Below are 21,074 nucleotides of genomic sequence, written 5' to 3' on the forward strand. Positions count from 1 at the left end.
GCCTTCTTGGAGTTCCAGTGCACATGGCGGGCTCCCCAGGCCTCTGCTATCACTCATGCTCTCAGATCTGCCTAGACTACCCAGCTCCCCTCCCCTGCCTTCCTCCTGGTTGATTCTTCCCCATCCTGAAACATTCTGCCCAGGCCTCACCTCCTCCAAGAAGCCTTCCCTCACTGCTGCTCCTCAGGTTCTGGAACTCTGGAGCAGGACCACCTGGGGTTCAAATTCTGGCTCCGCTCATTACCAATTCTGGGATCTTAGACAAGTTTCCTTTCTCTTAAAGTCCTCAATTCTTCACGTGTAAAATAGGAATATTCGTGGTAACTTTGTCAGAGGGTTGTTCTGGGCTTGAATGAGTTAACACCCACAAAGCCTTGAGAGCCCCGTCCGGCACTTGGGAGAGGTGCTCATCCTCATTGCCGCTTACCACACAGGATTACAAGGGTCAGCGTGGGCCACTGACTTCCCTGAAGATAAGAGGCTGGGGACGTTCAGCTTTGTGTCCCCCCAACCCAGCCCAGAACCAATACGTGGATGTCCATGGCATGTCTGAAGTGACCGCAGCTTAAAGAAAAGCATGACGTGCTCAGGTCACCAGCCCCTCCATGGCTCCCCATGTCAGAGCCTCACCAGCCCCACTAGCATCGAAAATAAAGGTGCTGTCTGTGGGACGGGGGACTCCCTGTCCAGGAGAGGTGGGCAGGCCCAGGGTAGAAGGCCGGTAGAAGACAGGGGGGTAGAGGCAACCTCTGCTCTGGTCACACCATCCTTGGAAAATGGCCTATAAAGGAAACCCCCACAGCTGGGGGGAGGGGGTTGGCTCGTGGGGCTGTCCTGTGCTTCAGGAGGCAGAGGGTGACCTGCCTGCTCTCACTGGGGTCCGTTGGGATTGAGCAGGGGCTACAACGATGTTTACCCAGCTCTTTGCTCGGGTTCCCAGAGGTTCCCTGCTGGCAGGAGCTCCTAAGGTCCAGGTGAGGCCAGAACTATCCCTGCCATGGGGTGGGGGAGGTGGGCAGGACGCTCACAGTGGACATTTAGCTATGCGAGTCCTGCCCCTCAAGAGGTGCTTTTCTCAGAATGCAGCTTTGGTTCTTTTGGATCCCGTGAATGTTTTTATTTTGCATGAATCTGCTCACCTTCCCTTTGCCAGAGATTGCTTGAAGCCCAATCTGTGCTTCAATTTCACAGCCTGAGACCCAGCGACCTCCATATCTGCTTTCTAATTCCAGCCCACCTGGGCTGACCTTCCTTCCTAATTTATATTTAACATGGCCAACCTTTTCATTCTACTTTCAAATATTTTCGAAATATATTCTTGCATGCTGCTTCTGTTCCTTTGGCAAATAGACAACAAAGCAACTAACCAATCTAGGAACCGCTGAAATAGAACCATTCCCTTCTGGTAGATATTGAACCCGTGCCTGCTCTTGGGTAGTGAACCGATGATACACAAGGGCTCCATCTAGGAATTTCAGGACACAGCGGAAGTCCCCCAGGGAAGTCACGGTCACGAACCTCCCCACCTTTGCCGCCACACCATCTCTGGGCAACTCGGCAGGGGAGGACTCCATTTCCCCAGTGCGCAGGCGCTGGGTAGCCTCTGCCCCCTGAGTCCATGTCTTGTTGGCGGCGAGGCTAGCTCCGTCCTTACCTTTATTCCTTGGCCGAGGCTTTCCAGGGAATTAATATCCAGTCCTTCCTTGCAGGCCTGCAGGCAGGAGATCACCTTCTGACTCTCCATTTTGCCAGGGCGGATAGTGAGACTGGCCAGGCTGCCGTGGAAGAATTGAGCAAAGCGTGGTTTGGTGACTTCTCCTCCTGAAAGTGAAAGCAGCACGGTCATTTGCCCTGTGGAGACTGGGTCCGAAACACCACTTCATGGCACGATCTGGCCGGGGGACCAAGGACACAGTGACTGTGTCCCCTCAACCTGAGCTTTTCCTGCAGAGCGGTAAGCTCAGCGGCCAGCCTCGCAACATGAGGATATTACCTGCCGCCAAGACCTTGGTGCTCCCCAGCGGCACCTGATTTAGAAATCCTGGATTGGAAACAGCTGCCTTCAGAGGCGTGCACTGCATTAGAAGACAGAAAGGACCCCCCCAAAGAGTAAAACTGGGCGGGAGAAGGAAGCTGCCACCGACGGGAGGCCTGCTGTATGGCCGGCTGTCTGCTGGGGACTTCATCTGAGCACGCCTGCAAAGAAGGGACCCTTGTTTCCCACTCACACGCGAAGAACCCTGAGGCTCAGACAGGTTGAGGGACTTGCCCCAGGACACACAGCTGAACGCTGGAGCTGGCCCTCTACTTCCGGTCTGTCTGACCCCAAAGCTGGCGTTTGCTGCCCTATATTCCACAGAGAGTTTGGCCGGCAGTCGAGGAATCCTGGAGCCCTACATCCGTGGGCTCTGGCTCTCTTGCAATGAACTGATCTCGTACCCGCTTAAACTCAAGTTCTTTGGTAGATGAGGACTTCCTTGTTCTACCTCTTTGTTCTCATTGCCTACTTCTTGTTTTCCACTGTTCTCTCTACGGGCTGAGCCGAGTCCTGTCTGAGCTCAGGTCTGCTCTGCGGCACAGGAAACCGCTCAATGCTGCTCATGTCAAGGTTCCTCCTTCCACTTTCTCCCTGCTTTTCTCAAGGTCTCTAAAGTAAAAGCGGCCCTCAGGTTCATTTGAGTCCTCACCTCTTCCAGGAGGCCTTCCCCACAGCCTTCACTGAGCACAGGCCCCTTCTGTCTCTGGGCAGCCTACACCGACAGACTAGCCTTGATCTTGCACTTCTGTCTCTTCAGAGAGGTAGCGGGACATATGAGAAAGGTAGCTGTGGGTCGAACTCCAGCTTCGCTAATTCCCTGGGAAGGTTTTGTAAACCCTGAGCCTCTGCTTGCTTGTGGGGGGGACAGTCCCGGGTTTTGGCTCCTGGTTCCCCTGTCCTCTCTCCGAGGTCCCCTGCGGCCTCCCCCGGACCTAGATCCTGCAATGCATCCCTAGCGAAGCACGCTTCAGTGAGACACCACCCCAGAGGGCACATTTCTATTTCTACTAGAGTGACACCACAGTGACTTCTCCCTTCCTTCCTTCCACAAGACACTCTGTGCCAGCAGAGCCTGGACCTCAGCTGGAGGGGGTGGAGGGCTTTCCCCAGGTCACTCTACCTCAGCCCGGGGGTAGTAGATGCTCCTAACACCCACATTCCTATATTCTTGAGAGTTCTCTCTACTTCTCAGTAGCTAATTCTTTGTTGTTCCAGTTCTCTATTGTAGTTAATAATTCTCTACATTGATCTGTTGAAATCACAGTGTGGTTTTTCTCCCGTGATTGAGTCCACACTGATACACCCTCTGTGTTACCATGCATGCCTTTGCTTACAACTGTTCCTCTTCACACTAAGATACCACCTCCAAACTGCTTAGATTAGGCAAATCCCATGGTCCTTCAAGGCCCCTTCAGCCCTCTGTCCCCTGCTTGCACACAGAAACCTTTCAGGAGCCCCCTGCCCACCTTGTCCTCTCCTTGCCCTGAGCCCTGGAACACTGACTTCATTTGAACATACCCTCAGAACCCAGCGTTGCTAACAGTTTACATGTGTGGCTTATATGTCCTCAACAGCCTATTACTGTGGTTCTCAACCTTGGCTGCACATTTTAATCACCTGGGGAATCTTTAAAAAGTCAAACTGATTCTGGTGCTGGGTCCCACCCCGAGAGATTGTGACTTAATTGGTGTGGGGAGTTTCAGAAGCTCCTCAGGTGCGTTAAATGTGAAGTCGAGGTTAGGAATCACTGGCTGTAAGCTTCTTAGGTTGGGTCTTCTGCACACTCCTGTGTGATCTCTCTCCTTAATGCCACCCGCAGGCTTACTCTGGCTATCCTTCCCACACTGCTAGGATGTATTTGTTTAAGTCTCTCCTGGGTAGCAGGGAGCACTCATGCATTTTTCATTTTAATGAAGATGATACGGAGCAGGTACTAAGGGCCGAGGGCTGCACTGGGCACTTTGCATAAGTTGGCTCATTTATTCCCTTCAATAGCACAGGGCCCCCGTGTGGTCCCAGCATGCTGCACCCTGCCTGGCACACAGCAGACCTTTCATAACTGTTTCCTGAACTGAAAGAGATGTTGAATCAATGCCAGCAGAGTAGTGGACATTGTGGAGTCTCTCCAACACCCATCTCACCTCTGCCCTCCTGCAGCGGCAGCCCAGAGGTTGGGGGGAGTTGACTTGAATTCCAGGGATGGATTCTATTTAGTCACAGCTAATCAGGTTTTCCTGTTCCCCTCGCTCCAGTGACTGAGTCAGGTGTCGACTTCAGATGACGCCGATCAGTACCTGCATCCACTAAGCCACAGAGCTTGGCCCAGCAGTGATCATGAGACCAAATTTAGGCCAATGGGATGAGAGGAGAAATTAACCAGCAGCCTTTGGGAAAAGGGCCTCCATTTTCTCTCCAGAAAGTTTCTGGAACCTCCTCTTGCTCTCTTCCCTGGAGATGATTATGTGAAGGAGGAAGGCTTAGAGCGGCTGCAGCCATCTTGTAGGCAGATCAGGGCTGACCAAGGTGACGCATGAAGGAAGGCAGAGCCGGGAGAGTAATAGCAGAGGCCCGAGTGGACTTCTCTCCTCATGCTCTACCACAGCACATCCTCAACCGTGGGAGCCAATCATCCACCTTTATGGTGTAAGCCATTTTGACTGCCACCAAAAACATCTTCACTTTGGAAATGAAAGGAGAAGGTTCTATTGAAGTCCTCAGTCCACAGGGAACTCCAAACAGATCTGCCTTTGAGGAATGCCCTGACATGGCAATGACTTGAGAGTGAGGGAGGAACCCATCTCGGGCCTTCTATTCTGGGTCCTCAAAGCCCCCATAGGTAAAGTACCCCTCAGTGCCATTAGCATGTTCCTGCCCTAGCAAAGGGGCACTTCTGTTGACCTGCAGAAAGGAGGGTGTGAACGTGAGTACGCATGGCGGAACTGCCACTCTCCAGGGCATCCGGATGGCCACCTCTTCCCTGCCTTGTCCACCCTGTGTCCCCTCAGAGCAGCAGATGCAGCAACTATCATTTACTGGGTATGCACTACGTCTCCCACACGGTGCAAGTCCTCCACATACCTCATCTTACTGAACCTTCACCAAACTCTTGGGAGGGAGGTACTTATTCTGTAGTTAGAGTTGAGCAAACCCAGACTGAGAGAGAAGTAAGCGGCCCAAGGCCACGCAAGTAGGAAGTGGTGAAGTGTGGGCCCCTCGCAGCCATGCACGGGGCCAGCTGGGGCATTCTGGAGTACTGGCCGGCCCCAGCCAGGGTGAGGCTGACAGAGAGCCCCCTCAAGGGCTCACTCTGCAGCACCATGTTTAAAGGCCAAACTTTGCGACTCTCTTGGATGCTAAGACAATTTCCTACACACTATTTTCTCTCAGCAAAGCATTCATGTTCTGTATTTTTGATTCAAGAAACCCAGATCTGTGATGTACTCTATTTATTAGTGATGCAGCTCCGGGAAATTGATTCAATTAGCACTTTGCAATAGGAGGCCAGCATAGAATGTGAAATATATTTGCACTCAGGGGTGGCTGTGATGCAGGATTTAAAAAATAATAGATACGTTGAAAATCTCTTTCTTTTTAATATCTGGGGTGTCTTCATAACCCACATGGCTCCTCTGTTAACATTTAGACACAAACATGCTCATGAATTATTTTAAGAAAAAAACATAACCTGATTTCTTACACAAAGAACTTTCTCTACATGTTAGCGAATGTGATTTTGGGTTCCTGAGGCTAGATCTGCACACATTTTTAAAGTGTTTGCTGAAAGCCTAGCCTTCTGTTAGATTCAGCTAATTATAAGATGTAGACCATGCTCTCTAGGAACTTATATTTAGTTGGGAGAATAAAGTATAGACCCTGGGAAAATAAAAATATAAAAGTAAATTGCCAGTGCAATAGATGATCTAAGGCAGGGCATGATTGATTTCCAAACAAATGCTACAGATGAGGTGTCCAACAGATCGGAGGGGAAAAAATAATAGCCATTATCTAGGAGGCCCTTAAAACATGGCAAGTTCTTTCATGTGCTATTTTATTTAATACTTAAGTGGCAGGATAGTATGTTTGAGACCTTAGCCTCTATTCTTTTAATTTTACCCTCTCTGTAGACACATATCTGGCTTGTGCTCATTGCCACAGGGAGGGTTGTGACAAGGAGAAGAGCAGATGGGGCTTAAAGCTGAGTTTCTTCCCCAGTTTTGTTTCCAGAAGTCTAAACCCTAGGAGGGTGGGGACGATCTGGGTATGGATCCACATTTGGGGAAAAGTAGAAGAAAATCTGGCTTCCTGCAGACGAGAAAATGTCACCCTTGACTAGGAGGGGGCCTGGCAGGGAGGTAGTGGAGGGGGTAAGGCACAGGGGTGCAGAGCGAGGCACCGGGAGCCGGCCACCTGGGCTGAGCCTTGGCTGGGGAGCACGATGCTGGGGGGGATGTTGGCCTGTCGCGTCTGGACAGATAGGCAGATGGACTGCAGATGGTCTTACAGAGAGAGCATGACAAGCACGGGAGATATTTCTGTGCCCCTAAGTAAGACAAGGAAATACTGAGAGAGCTGCCAGCCCTGAAAGACCATTAGTGACAGGACCAAAGAGGTGAGCACCATTTCCGTGGACACCTGCATGGGACGATGCCTGGAGGCCCCCCGGCACCCTAACCCCACATAAACACCCCTGAAATCAGCTGGCACCAAGGAAATGGAACAATTTCCAATTTGCCAAGGTTAACTCTCCCCCGCTCAGATGGAAGAGGGGTTCGAAATGAAACCAAGATGGCTGTGGAAAAAATAATTTTTCTTCGCAAATTCAGATTCCTACGTGCTAAACTTCTAACTCCTTTTCCTGATGATGTTTTCAGAGTTTGATAACTTGCCCACAGCTGCGCAGCCAGGAATTAGTGAAGCCCAGATTCAGACTCAGGTCTGGCTTGCTTGCAAGGCTTTGACCTGCATGCCGCACGATAGATGTGGCCCGGAGGGTTCAAAGAGGATTCCTTGGAGGATGTAGTAATTGGGCTGCTTCAGGAAGATGGGGACAGGCTGAGACTGACACAACGCTGGGGGAGAATGTCCGATTACACTGGCTTCTGTGGACACAGAAGGGCTTCAGCAGCAATTATTCTGGCCAGAATTTGCATTGGGACTGAATTCCCCCTCAGCTTTCCTTCAACTGAGAGGTGGGGCCCACCCACCTCAAAAGCTTTTGAACCACTTCCCTCTACGTATAAGTAGAAGATGCGCGTGGTGTGAAGGTGCTGCTCCTCCTTCCACGAAGCGCGTGCAGGATGCTTCTGCTCTTTTGCTTCCCGCTGTCCTTCCCACAGCTGTTTAGTATGAGCAACACACGGAGCCGAGTGGGTGCCGCGTTTCCTCTTGCTTGAGTCGAATGCTGCTCTATGCCTGGCTTGTTGATGGGGACGCCCCTCAATGAACACAATTTCATGGATGGCTGGGTATCAATTTTGAGCAATGGAAATGGTGAGACCGTCTGAAATCTTGCTTTCCCTCATTTCCTCATTTCGGTGATGGAGACACCCACGGAACGCAAGGACTAAGTGAAGTGTGTAATAGACCCCAGAAGCTGTAGCTTCAAAACTGTCCACACAGCCCCGGGGGCTGCAGCTGTAGGCGGCAGGTGACTTGTGGAGACAGATGATGTGCAGTTGCAGCTGACCATGACCGTTCTCAGCAGGCTTTCTCAACCCTTTTCGTGTCTATGTATCCATCTCTCCAGCCTTTCCAGCAGACGTTTCACATATGGCATGTTCTAAGCTGCAAACCGTATGACTATAGATGACCCCAAAAATCATCTCTGTGGGGTTGGGGACCTGAATTCATGGAATTGGAAGGACCCTCATATATTATCCAGGAGATCCCCTTCATTCTCCAGATGAAGAACTGAGGATTACAGAGGCAAGACACTTTTCAAAGACCCAGAGCAGCAAGGAGGGTCTGGAATTCTCTTCTTCTAGCTCCAAGCTCAACCCTCCCTACACTGAACTGTGATGGGCCTGTAGTTACCTTTAGGCCTCAGCTTGACTTTGTCCAATCTGTGGGAAAAATGCCCTGGGAGTTTCCTCAAGTGATCTGATTCCAGATTCCAGAATCCTCTGGTCTTCCGTACTTGGATATGCAACATCGTCTGGCCATACATTGTTTCTAGAAATAGAGGTGGTGTAGCAGTGCAAGCAAGGGTGAGGGTTCTGGTGCTTCAAATCCAGGCTCTGTGTGGCCCTTAGCAAAGCACTTCTCTTCTCTCTGTTTTCTCATCTGCAAAGTGGGGATCCCATTCTTATCCAGGCAATAGGGTTGTGAAAGGGGAAGGCATGCTTTTAGCTCCACACAGTGTAGGAACTCAAAAACGGCAGCTAGTCGTAGGGGCAGCATGAACCAAGGGACTCAAACATGAGATTACATGATGTGAGTTTTCTCTATCTTTCCCTTAAGTGGCTTTTTTCCCCTCCCCTCTGGTGTATCTCTCAGAGAAGCTAAAACAATACTGTTTTTGCTCCAAGATCCTTGTCAGATTTTCTAATTAATATCATCTTCAGAATAAGACATAAAGTTAGAATTACAACTCAGTTATACCGTGTTTCCAGACATGATTTTTAAAGCAGACTTTATCCATGTCTTCTTTAAACTAATATGCCCTCATGTCAAATTAACTCCAGGGCCTAGAACAATCTTTTCTTGATTTTTTTGATACATTAATATTAAGAGACACCTTGTTAGTCATCCCCGTGTGTCAGACCACAAACCATACACCTTTGTCAAAACAGCTTCAAAAATGGGAGGTAATTCAATAAACATTAGCTATTGACCTTCTCTGTTGACCTACTGGAGTAGGGGGAAAGGTGAGGAGAGTGGAATCTGGGAGCACAGACAGTCCTTGTCTTCTGTAAACTCCTAGCCTAGCAGGGGATGGAGACCTGCATCAGTAACTCCGACAAGATATTTCCCAAAGAGTGTTCCAAGAACACTGTCTCACAAAGAGTGAGTTCCATAGTAAAACAAGATTGAGAAACAAGGGTTAAGTATTATCAAACAGACTGCTTGATTGGTGGGCTTTTGAGAGCTTTTAATAAGCTAACGAACATTGTGACTCTCCCACGTGGTGGTATGGGGATAACTGATGCAGTTTCCCAGCCTTGACCATGATGGCCTACTTGTGGAAGGGGCATCCTATGGAACTGGAGCTTCCCGAAGCCCTCCCTGGGAAATGCCCACCTGAATCTAAGGCAGACTATGTTAGCACATGCCTCTTTCTTCCAGCAGCAGAGACCCTAGGGATGTAGAATAATTTCAACACAGACTTTATTAAGATAACTTGTACTAAATTAGACCAAGCTTATTAAGTGAAGGCATGTACTCCCAGTCCCTGCACTAATTTTAGTGTCTGGCAACAAGATGACCTGGAAATGTGCACCAGATCTCAGGACCACATGTGGCTCCAACTCCCCTCTGTCGGAAGATGACATGCTGTTGATTATTGCAACTCTCAGGGTTACTTCTGCCTTTTTATCCCACTTTGACCATTCCTGTTCTTTGCCTTGGCTCCTCCCAAAAGCCACAGTGGGAGTTCTCTATCTGTCCCTTAACAAGAAGTTCTAATTGTTAGAGCCATCCCTTTCTCTACCTCCTGGGGCTTTATTTGTTAAGTAGGGGGTAGGACTCAGCAAGACCAGGAGCTAGTGTCGAAAGGTCTCCTCATCTGAGACCAGGATAGTGTCATAGTCAGGAGCAGGCAAATCTGGTTGCTTTAGGAAGGCCAAGGTCCGAAGCACTGGAGGAGACTCCCCGGCAGAAGTAGGGATGAGGTGGTTGCTGGGGACGGGTAAGGAGGCCTGCAATGAGATCCACCAAGAGGAGATGAGGATCAGGGAGGGAGCAAGGTGGTGGCTTCTTGACGGCATGCCGAGAGTTGTGTTTCTGAAACCTGGTTAGCCACGTCGTTGAAAGAACCCTTACAGATGCCACACATAGAGATGCTTTGGTTGTGGTGTTGGGGGAGAGGTGGCCCAGACTTCCACCTGCTGGGGCATCTCCCTGAAACCCTGGGGCTCCCTAGGGCCCTGGTCTGACACAGTCAGCAGCCTTCCTGACTTGCTCGCAAGGACAGCGGGGCTCCAGTCCCTGAGTGGGTGTGCCCAGTTTGGAGGTCCAGGGGTGAAGCGGGTGGAGTGTACAACTTTTATAATGGATCAGTAGAACTTGAATTTTTGTTGTTAAGAAATGGATGAATAGGAAATCTAAGGAAAAGGGCAAATTAATTCATCTTTTAAATCATCTTCTCTCATGACAAGACCCAGGGAGAGACAAAGAACCTGGAATTTGCCTGTAGGCAGCAGTTTCTGAGTTGGCACACACGGAGCTCAGCCCTGAGGGGGTGGGCTTGCAGCCTGAGACCACCGTGACTCGGAGCGCAGAGGTGAAGGCAGGGCGGTGTGCGACGGCCGCGGAGGGGAAGAGGACTCTTCTGTGATGCGAGGTCCATCCTCACCGCCAAAGCCTTTCTCTACAATGAAGATACATGCTGGAGGCTGTACTGGCAACATTTCTTAAGTGTAAATGAAGTCTCTTTTTTTTCTTAATTACTGGAAAAAACACCAATGAAAATGAAGTTCCACTGATTACTTTGGCTTTCAAGTTCACTAACAGGACCGAGCAGGCTAATTGGGGCTGCGGAGCTCTGCCCAGAAACAGCGCCCGAGCCCCTTCCCGGGAGCATCCACCAAGCAGCTGCTATCAAATTATTTCCTATCCGCGTTGTGAAACCCCAATTGGAAATTTCACAAATGGGAACTTGTTTCCTTGCCAACCTCAGAAGCACCTCAAAAGCTCCCCACAATCGCAGGCCCAGAGGCAATTAGAGGCTCACCCAGCGGGCTTACAATATGCATGTAAGTGGCCTGAAGGAAGTTAGGAATATGCCAAATAAGGGCTGCATCGTGGGCTGTCAATATCACAGAAAGGTTTTCTGACGTGTTCTTTCAAGACAAAGCCTGGCTCCAGGGAGGATGTAAGTCTTGATGTGAATCCAAGCTCCCTCACAAGGCAGTCTGGCGTCTTATGGTCACAACCTCCCAGCCTCTTCTGCACTCCTCCCAGTCCCTGTACCTCCCAGTGACAGGGCACGGTGCACAGGCCTCTGTGAAGTTTCCCTGCTGTTGCCTTCCTCATCTTCCTGCTGAACTCTCACCTATCCTAGAAAGCCCAAGTTTCAAGCTTCTTAAGGATTGTCTCCTTTGCTGAAAATTTACCGGTATATTATCTTTCCTCTCAGGGAAGATACCCAAATCTCCATGGTCCTTACAATGACAAGGGAGGTATTAGCCTGGTTTTATAGATGAGAATGTAGTTGCTCTCGGAAGTTGCAGATTCTGCTGGGTCCATACAGCTAGGAAGTGGCAGGATGGGGGTTTGACTCACATTCAAAATTTTCTGACTCTAAAGCCTAAACTCTTTTTCCTTGGGTCACTTAAGGAAGCATATAGCAAGGGATTGCAAGTGGAATGCAGGGTTGCTGTGGGTTAATTCCAGGGTTGACAGATGTGTCAGAAGGTTTATGCATCAGCTCCTGCATTTTCCCAAACACATAATGACATCAACGGAATGATCAACCAGCAATGGGGGAACAAGTCACAGTGAGGAGAAGATAGGCTTTGAAGACCTGGGGTGAGGCAGGTTTGGCTGGGTGACCTACGGTCAGCTACTTCACCTTTGAAAGCCTCAGGTTCTTTATCTACACGTTGGGACTCCTAGCTCTTTCTCACAGGACTGACTGTAAATACCCAGGTATGGAAAGGGCCTCCTTGCAACACGGGCTCTTAAAATTCCACCCAGGAAATGAATCAGGCACTTCCATTCACATTTAATTGGCCAAAGCAAGTCATTTGACCACACCTTCCAGCATCTCTCTGGGAAGGGGGCAGAAATACTCAGTGGTGAACACCCTCGCAGGCACTTTCTCCCACATTCTTTTAAAATAAACCTATGATGGGGTGCCTGGATGGGTTAAACGTCTGCCTTCAGTTCAAGTCATGATCTCAGGGTCCTGGGATCAAGCCCCGCATCAGGCTCCCTGCTCAGTGGAGAGTCTGCTTCTCCCTCTCCCTCTGCTGCGCCCCCCTGGCTTGTGCTCTCTCTCACTCTCTCTCCCTTTCTCTATCAAATAAATAAATTTTAAAAATCTTAAAAAAATTATAAAAAAATAAAATAAACCTATGCTTTGGTTTAATGTTTTAAAAGCATTTTTGTGAAATAGCTTTTAAATAAATTATTATCAGATATAGTATTAGTGCTGTTACTTATAGAGTGATGCCACCGTCTTTAGATGTGGCCTAGGAGAATATTGAGAAGGAAACACCCCAGAAAATGGAGTCAGGGGTGACAAAGAACACTCCCCACCTTAGGGTAGGGGCCCTTAAAGCATCTGCCCAGAGGGATTTCAGAATTGCTAGTGACCAAAGACTGCTGTGTTTCTCCAATTCTTCCTCTTAGTGGAAATGTTTTCTGGTTATTCTGCCTTTTCCCACTGTTCCACTGTTGCACTGTGTGTGTGTGTGTGTGTGTGTGTGTGTAGGGGGTGATGGTTGTGGCGGCAGCAGATATTTCTCCCTGTTCATGTATAGGTCTCCAGATCAAGTGGAGTCACATCTGGTCCTGAGGAAGAGAGCCACCTACGCCTCTCAGCCTGATGGAGAGATCATCAGGAATCACTCAGAGAATCTGGACATTGAGCTTGGAGCCAATAACAGGTGGCATTTTGGGTTGCCTCATTTAGGGAAGGGTGGTTGTGTTTTTTATGTGGGATGGACAGTCAAATATCTGTTGACTAAGTGGACAGACCATGGTGCTCATCAGTGTTGTTCAAAAAATATTTTCAGTTTTTCTTCCAGACACATTGGAGATTTTTACTTCCCTGCCTTCTTGGAGTTAGGTGCGGATGTATGAATTGGTTTGGCCAATAAAATGTGAGTAAAAATGATTGGTGTCACTCATAGGTGAAAGCTGTAAGGGCTCATGCACCATTCATCATGCTTTCTTTTTCCTCTTTTGTAGTATGAAGCAATGTGGCTGCTCTGTCTGCTTGGGTGCCAGACTGAGGAAAGAGCAGAGGAGAGCCCCACTGATCTGCAGTGAATATAAACTGAGAATTATCTTAAGTACCTGAGAATTGGGGCTTGATTGTCACTGCAGCACAACTTAGCCTATGGTAACTGATTCTGAGAGGTCATCTTAATTCTTTATAAAAGCACTTTTTATTTTGGTGGGACTATTTCCCCACCCAGAGGAAATGCAACTGGGCAGCAGTGGTTATAACTGGTAGAGGTGGGGGCACGTTTCCACTACAGGCTGGGGGGACAGGGATCCCGATGTGGTCTCTGAGGGCCTCTAAGGGAAGCGTCATGGTGAGGTTCATAGTGAGGACAGCACAGGGCCCCCTTAACTTATGCGCGGCATCCAGGCTATGTTCCAAAATATCCACAGGCTGGCTGTGGTGTCCGGCTGAGGCACTGAGCCATAGGAGAGGGCCAGCGCGGTGTTCAGTGACTAATGATTCCTGTGCAATCTCTGAATCAGTGGCTTGCCACACTAATTAGTTTCATGGACTCTCGCCAGATGACAGTCTCCCTTTTCTGAATTCCTGGGGAATTCAGCAATACTGATGAAGCTCTTACCAAGTTCTATTGAAATGTTCAATGAACTTTTCAGTGTCATGTGACATATGTCAGATGTCGTCAGTGACCCCAGGTCAAAAATATATTCTCTTCCCTTGCCTCATTTGTGCTTTATTCCTTCCTGGGTTTTGTATCCCTAGTGCTCCCAGGCGTGCTACGTGTGCATCTTTCCATCTTATCTTGCGTGGTGTGGTCCAGCACCCACTCTTTGTCTCAACCCCGTGGGGTCTGTATGTCCCCTAGCTCACTCTTTGGTCAGCTGGTTTTCTGAAGGCATGTTCTTATTCCACAGCCCACCTCTCCCCTCAGCTTCCCATGGTGAATGGTCAGAGTCACACATCCCAGTAACTTTCAAAGAATCCGTCACCATGAGGTTGGGTCATCTCAGAGTACTAATCTGCTTATATGGGGAGCATTTTTCTTCCCCTCTGTTCTTTCATTGGTATTTCAAAGCACCCCAGCTTTTAAGGGAGCAAAAACAAAGATTCCAACAGATCTGAGTGAAAGACAGAAAGGTGAAATGTATGTTCAAAGAGCTGGTTTTCCTGCTTCCAAAGAGGAGATTAGCCTTCCAGTTTGGTGATTGGAGGAAACAGCAGCAGAGGAACTGAGGCGGGGGCAGAGACCTTCTAGTGGAAAGGCAACTCTGTGGAAAGGAGCCTCTGTCCTTAGTGAGTGGGGAAGGGGCTCAGAGCTGAGCTGAGCTTGACAGCGGCCTCCCATGGCCTCATGCCGATAGACAACACACCCCCCACAGCCCTACATATTTGTAAACTCCCCGAGCAGAGGGTTGGGGGCTTCGACAACTTGTGTGGGGATAAAAGGAGATCCTTGGCTCCAGATTAGCACTCAACAGAGTCAAATGGCAATTTTGATATGGGATTCTACATTCAGCCTTTTCTGCGTAGACAGCCCCAGTTTGAAATCAGAGAAGGTTCCAGAATGGTAAAAGGCACTAACAACTCAGAGGCAACCATGAAACTGCTCATGTTGATCTAAAATCAAAATCTGGTCTCAAGTCAAGTGCTTATTGTTACACAAGTTTAGTGTCTGGATTGATCCTTATTTTTATAGGTCCTGTTTTATTAGTAAGGGGTAATAAATTTTCTAGGCTCATTCTCACATCATTTGCTTTTCCCTTTCCTGTCTCAGTACCTCTCAGGGACTGTACACAGATGGGCCAGGGAGGAGGGCTTGACGCAGACTTACCTTGCCAACAAGCACCGACCGTAAGTTGCATGGCTATGTGAGATGGATGAATGGGCCAGTCGTTGGTCACCAGATAGGGTTCATATGTTGCTCCATCCATGTATAAGGTAACTACAGGAAACTCCACATTGATGACGTAGTAATGCCATTCTTTGTCACATATCTAATGAAAAGAAAGAGAAGCAACACTTAAAATTGAATATGCAATGAAACCTCAAACAGGCTTTTATTCTAATTATGAAAGGGAGAGAAGACGTTTTTGGGTCAAAAGTTCTTATTGCAAAGAACTCAATGAATATAATGGTTGCTGTAAGTGAGGTTAGAAAAGCTCACATCGAACTTGATGGAGCAAACCATGGGGTAGAGGAACACTAGAGAATCCAATCATCAGACAAGTATCTTGGTCACGTAATTCACCACTGTCGAGCCTGGCCAGGTCTTGGTGGACAGGGTGGGTGACAGCTTAAATCTGCTTTGTATAAAATTTTTCTTAGTTCTTTAGTAGAGAAAAAAGTTAAATTGAAATTATTTTCCTAAGCTTGGGGATAGGTGAGGCTAGAAAAAGAAAGATACTAGATTGAAAGTAGAAATGAAGTTGGGAATAGAGAAGGGAAGGAGGAAGAGAAAGAGAAAGATGAAAATGGGAGAGAATTAGGGGCTAGAAAAGAGCAAGAGAGAAGGCGAAGAACAGGGGACGAGGAAGGAGGATGGAATACAGAAGAGTAAGAGCCCCCGATTCCTTTGTCTCAGGAGCAACCAAGGAGTAACCTCATGGCCCCTTCAACTCGAGCAAAATACATTCTGAGAAAGACAGTCTTCCTGGGGGGACTCACCTGCATCCTACTTTGGAGGACATGGGGAGGCAGAGAAGGACCATAAATGGTCCTCCTGGCCTGGACAGGTACAGACCACTCTTACACTTATGGCCTCTCACAACTTTTGTGCCCAAGATTCCTGGTCTTAGGGCTGGTAACCAAAACCTAACTTTAATGGGTGGGTAGAGACACTGGGGGCTAGAATGGAGTCATAATCCCTGACCTCAAGGAGCTGAATTCCCACAGCACAGTCCAAAATAGAAACCAAGACAAAATAGATACCAAGTGGGCCTTAGGAAGGGAGACAGGAAGGTGGCCAAGCTGGAGAATGGTGCCCCTTCTCTCATCCCTTAAGCCAGTGCCTTGGGACTCATGTTCGACCTTCTCCGTACCCCCACTCCCTCAAATCCCTCTGCACCCTGTGGAGCCCACCTCTGAAGTGTCTCTCACTGCATCCTCGTCTCCATTGCCCCCGCCATCTGTGTCAGTGAAGATAGATGAGTTCTGCCTGAAGATGACCCTAAGGTGAGGGCATCAGAGCCCTTCCTACATCCCATTCTGGGTTAAATGTGCTGTTTCTCATGAATAGATAACACCAACAGGGATGCTAAATGATCTTTTCCTTTTCATTTTGGAATAGGACTTTTTTCCTTAATGTTCTTTTTATATTGTCCTGTCTCATGTCTCAGAAAATTGCTCCTTTTGAAGCCCATTAGCCTGATAAAGCCTGATGAATATTTTAGGGGCCCTTGGACGGTAATCAGGAGGTGTCCAAGCAAGTATTTCCAAAATCCTGTTACACCCCACTGCATGTACAGCTCAGTACCTGCTTCTGAGGTCCTAACCAAGTTTACATCCCTCTGGCTACATGCCTGAGACCAGATGCTGGGCTGGGGCAGGCTCTTGGGCTGACCCAATGGTGTGGGAGTGGCACAGAGGAAGACGTGGAGACAGAGTCTAGGGGTAGTAGAAGAGTGGGGAACTAAGGAGGAGCCATCAAATCCAAGCAGGCCCATCCAATGCACCTTGGACTTGAAGTCTGCAATCAAGAATAGGCAGGCAGCATATTCCAGAACGTGGGAAGATGGCTCCCATCCTGGGGATGGTCTCTGAGGCATGGAGAAATCCCTGGCCAGTCCCCGGGTGGGGTAGGAGCATGTGGCGGAGCTGTGACCCTGACTGCACCCCATGCCCTTTGCAGTGTAGGCAGAGCATGAGAGTCAACCAGGCAGCGCTGGGCGGCTCCCCTCTCCTGGCCTCCATCCCACCCTCTGCGTTGCTGCCCTCTCAGGCATGACTGCCATTTTGAATCCGTGTGCTGGCTGACTCTATAGCACTCTACACCTGCTGACGCTGGGTGGAGAATGATCCTCTGGCTCGCTTCCTTTCACGACACTTATGACATTTTTGTAGGGCAATTCAAAAAATTCCAAGGAAGAAAGAAAATAATTCCATGACTAACAGTAGCCATGACCCCTTTCAACATGGCAATCTTTTCCTAGGTGTTGCCTCCAGGGTTTTCTGAAATGTGCTTCATGAGCAGCAGTCCCTAGGATGCCCTGCATAAAAACAGTGACCCTGTATACTGAGCCTATTTTTTTTTTTTATTTCCCATTTTATTTGCCTATACAAGGCTTCCAGTAGCATCAAAGTATATGCCTATAACTTTCCAACCTTGTTGGAAAATGGAACTTTTCTATTTATAGCATTCCTATAAGCATCCTGTGAAACAGTGGGGGAAGGTCAGTTTGGATCACACTGGGTCTACAATTTGAAAGTTTGCTAGATTCACTTATTGTCAGCATTAAAATGCCTTTACCAACTTCAGTTTTGATGGCTGTATAATATGGATATACTACACTATATTTAAATATTCCCTTATTATCAGGTATTAATTATGTAACAGCAATATAAAAGATACTGTAACATAATGCTGTATTTCTTTATGCATAAGTATTTGTCTGTATTTCTGATTATATCTTTGGGAAAGATTCATGGAAGTAGAACTACTGGGCCAAAGGTTGAAGATTTTTTTTTTAAAGATTTTATTTATTTACTTGACAGAGAGAGCCAGAGAGCACAAGCGGAGGGAATGGCAGAAGGAGAGGGAGAAGCAGACTCCCTGCTGAGCAAGGAGCTGGTTGTGGGACTCGATCCCGGGACCCTGGGATCATGACCTGAGCCGAAGGCAGAGGCTTAACCACCTGAACCACCCAGGTGCCCAGGTTGAAGGTGTTTTGAAGGCTCCTGATACACACTGTCAATTTTTTTTTTTCTGCAAAAGTTTGTGCCTATTTATTCTCTTGCCTGCAGACTGTAAGAGTGCTCATGAGATGTACCCTTACCACATTGAGTATTAATAAAATATAGAATCCTGGCAATTTGAAAGGGGATACATTTTATCTCATTTTAATATGGTTCATAAAAGACCGCAAAATTTATATTCTCCAAAGTCGAAAGGGAGGGTCTTCTGGGAGTGGGGAGCAGCCTCAGCTAGATTCACAGGCAGGAATGCTGGGGAGCTTCCTCAGGTACTTCCTGATTGGGCATCTAAACAGGCTTTTAGCTCAGACTAGGCTTATGCCTGCAGACTTCTCGCACCAAGTAATCTACGATGGCAGCTAAAGGAAATGCCTAGTTAGGGTTTCACTCATGTGGATCTATGATCGGGAAGAGACCCACATTAGCCCTCTGCTAGAATTGGAGGGACAAACTGTAACTGAAAAATGATCAAGCCAGGAGGCAGCAGAAATAAATGTGTCCGTGCAATGGCTCAACCATGAAAGAAGGAAATTAGGCAAAGTGACCTTTCCCAGGGTCGGGGGGAGAGAGAAGAACTTGAATTCCTGCCTGTTCATGAATCACTGGGGGACACAGTGGCACCAAGCCTGTCCAGTGCCATCCGCTGAGGCGACGCCCAGGGCCTCTGCTGGGCCAGAGACACTTTTGTCCCTGGACACGTGCAGTTGTGTGCCCAGGGTGGGCAGCTGCAGCTGCTGTTGAGCCGGCAAGCGACCCAGAGACCAGAGACCCAGGGACACGTGTTGAGCAGGGACAATGCCAAGCGGGGCCTGAGTTGGCAGGAGGCTGGTACTCCAGGGTGAGTCAGGGGCCATGGAAGCCTCCCATGAGAGGGGAGGCGGAAATCAGGCTGCTGACTGGTTGGTTGGTCCAAATATCCTTTAAAGTGTCAGCCCCTAGCACATAACAGGTGGGAGGGAAATGTATCTCACGTGGAATAGCTGCATTCAAAATACCGGATTTCCTGGAAAAACCAGCTCCGAACTTGCAATGTGGCCCTTCAAAGGATATCTGCCCTGGGAGGCGGGAAGAAGCGCAGACAGAGCGCGGAGGGGCCAGGCCGGGTTGGGAAAGGCGAGGCTGGGAGATGAAGCAGCAGGACCAGGGCTGCTTTCATCCTGCCGCCTGTAGGAGGTATGGGGGTTTGGGGCAGGAGGAGGAGGACGGTAGTCATAACAACAATCAATCCTGGACTGTGCTTCTCTGTATTAAAGCAGCCTTTCCTATCCCTTATGCTATGGGATCTTCGCCGCAACCCTCCACAGGAGGAGGGCCTGTCTCCGGCACCTTTAGAAGATAAAGCAAGAGAAATGACATGGTTTCTGATCTCAAGGAGTGTATGTCAGGAGTTCGATGTCAGCCCACTTGGCTTCCACACTCAGCCTCTTGTGTGTCTATTTCATGCACAGCCAGTGGCTCAGCTTCGCACACGCACTGCCAAATCAGGGTCTGGAGCAGACACTTCTCTCCTGAGTGATGGACTTGCATGTCAGATTGTCCCCGCACGGCCCACCTGACATGCTACGGGCACTCAGACTCACCGTGTCCCACGTGGAGCCCAACACCTCCCACGCTCCAGCTCCCCCCGGCCCCGTCCTGTGTCCCTGCCTCAGCAAATGCTCCTCATTCCAGCTGTCGTCCAGGCCAGAACCCTGGACATGGTTTTAGCCTATCTCCCTCTTTCCCTCCCTCTGGCCAGTGTGCTGCCAAGTCCGGACATGTCTCTCTCATCCATCCTCATCCCTTGACCCTTACTCCCACTCAGAATTTACAACATGTACTCGAGGGGGGAGATTGAGGAGGTGTGTTCCTAGGGGCTAGTGCAAGATGGAGCAAGGGGAGAGGCCCATCTGCAGCAGGGGGATGGCAAGAAAGCTCTGGCGTGAGCGTGGGTGGGGCCAAGCCTGCAGCCTGCTAGTGAGCGGCTGCGCTGGGAGCAGCAGCGGAGAGGCAGCAAGGAGGGCTCCCAGGAGGCGGTCTGCAGGCCGAGCCCGTGGGGGATGGGCCAGCTGTCACACCTGCTTTAGGAACTTCTGGGCAATCATGTTCTGGACTTTGGGAAAATAACTGAGCCTTTTAAATCCTGACTTTAAATCCTGAGGTTGATGAGAGTACCTACATCATAGGGTTATTGTGTGAATTGAGCTAAAATAAAGCCTATACCCTGCTGAGCACATATTTTCAGCCTGAGCAGATATGGAATGAGATGCTGCATAAAATAAAGCAACAACAATAACATAAAACAGAAATAAGAGAGTTAGAAAGAGAAGTCCTTAGGTATAAAAAGCAAACAAACAACAAAAAAAAGAAATTGAATGGCTGCTGAGGGGCTAGGGCCCACCCTTTCAGCCGTGGTTTCAGAGCCACTGGGAGAGAGGAATGAAGACTCAGGTCGGCCACACGGAGAAACTCGAGGCTGACAGGGCTGCATAAAGCCTGCAGTTGCAGAGGGACAGTCTGAAGCCTGTGACCTGGGACAATGGGAGTCAAGGGCTCTGGAACAAGTCACCTCAGAGACGTTAGACCCCCAAGGCTGCTCTGTGCACGTGCATCGGCTCCAAATGTACACAGCCCGGCCAGTGTAGAAATCCAGAACTCAGAAATGAACTTAACAATGCATCTGCCAAGTCTTTAGGTCCTCCCGAAAAGACATCCTCAAAATCTATTGACAGAGATGTGTCCATCACCTGCCTAGGGCTTGGGCAGGACAATTCCTGTGGGTCTTGAGCTCAGAGTTAAAATTTACAAAACAAAGAGGAGGCAATCCTTTGTGTGTGAGAGAAAAAGCAGACAAAACAAATGATCAAAAACCCATGTTTCGGTAACCACAGAAAATGGAGCTATTAGAAAGGAAATAGGGGAAGGCAGGTTTGAAAGAGAATCAAAGAAAAATTCCAGAAATAAAAGACACAATTATTGAACTAAAAATAAATCAAGAATACTGACAATGGAATCAGAGAAATGGGTGATAGATGAGATTAGAGAAAAATGAGGATTTGATAAAGCAATGAAGAGGTA

The 21,074-nt window shown here is 48.7% G+C and overlaps 1 protein-coding gene and 1 long non-coding RNA gene across 2 annotated transcripts in view; one reads left to right on the forward strand and one right to left on the reverse strand.

Annotated features, from left to right (window-relative positions):
• CLSTN2 (calsyntenin 2) overlaps positions 1-21,074 on the reverse strand; it is a 610,129-nt gene that overhangs the window by 41,227 nt on the left and 547,828 nt on the right. The window contains exons 9-10 of the mRNA XM_078071189.1: positions 14,941-15,103; positions 1,655-1,821 (exon numbers count right to left, since the gene is read on the reverse strand). Coding sequence (XP_077927315.1) covers positions 1,655-1,821; positions 14,941-15,103 — 330 coding nt within the window. The remainder of the gene's footprint in view (positions 1-1,654; positions 1,822-14,940; positions 15,104-21,074) is intronic.
• LOC144379937 (uncharacterized) lies at positions 12,681-13,144 on the forward strand. Its single transcript, XR_013443497.1, has 3 exons — positions 12,681-12,807; positions 12,937-13,023; positions 13,112-13,144. It is a non-coding gene; the product is annotated as an uncharacterized LOC144379937 (long non-coding RNA).

This window comes from Halichoerus grypus, chromosome 1, assembly GCF_964656455.1.
Source record: "Halichoerus grypus chromosome 1, mHalGry1.hap1.1, whole genome shotgun sequence".
Lineage (NCBI taxonomy): Eukaryota > Metazoa > Chordata > Mammalia > Carnivora > Phocidae > Halichoerus > Halichoerus grypus.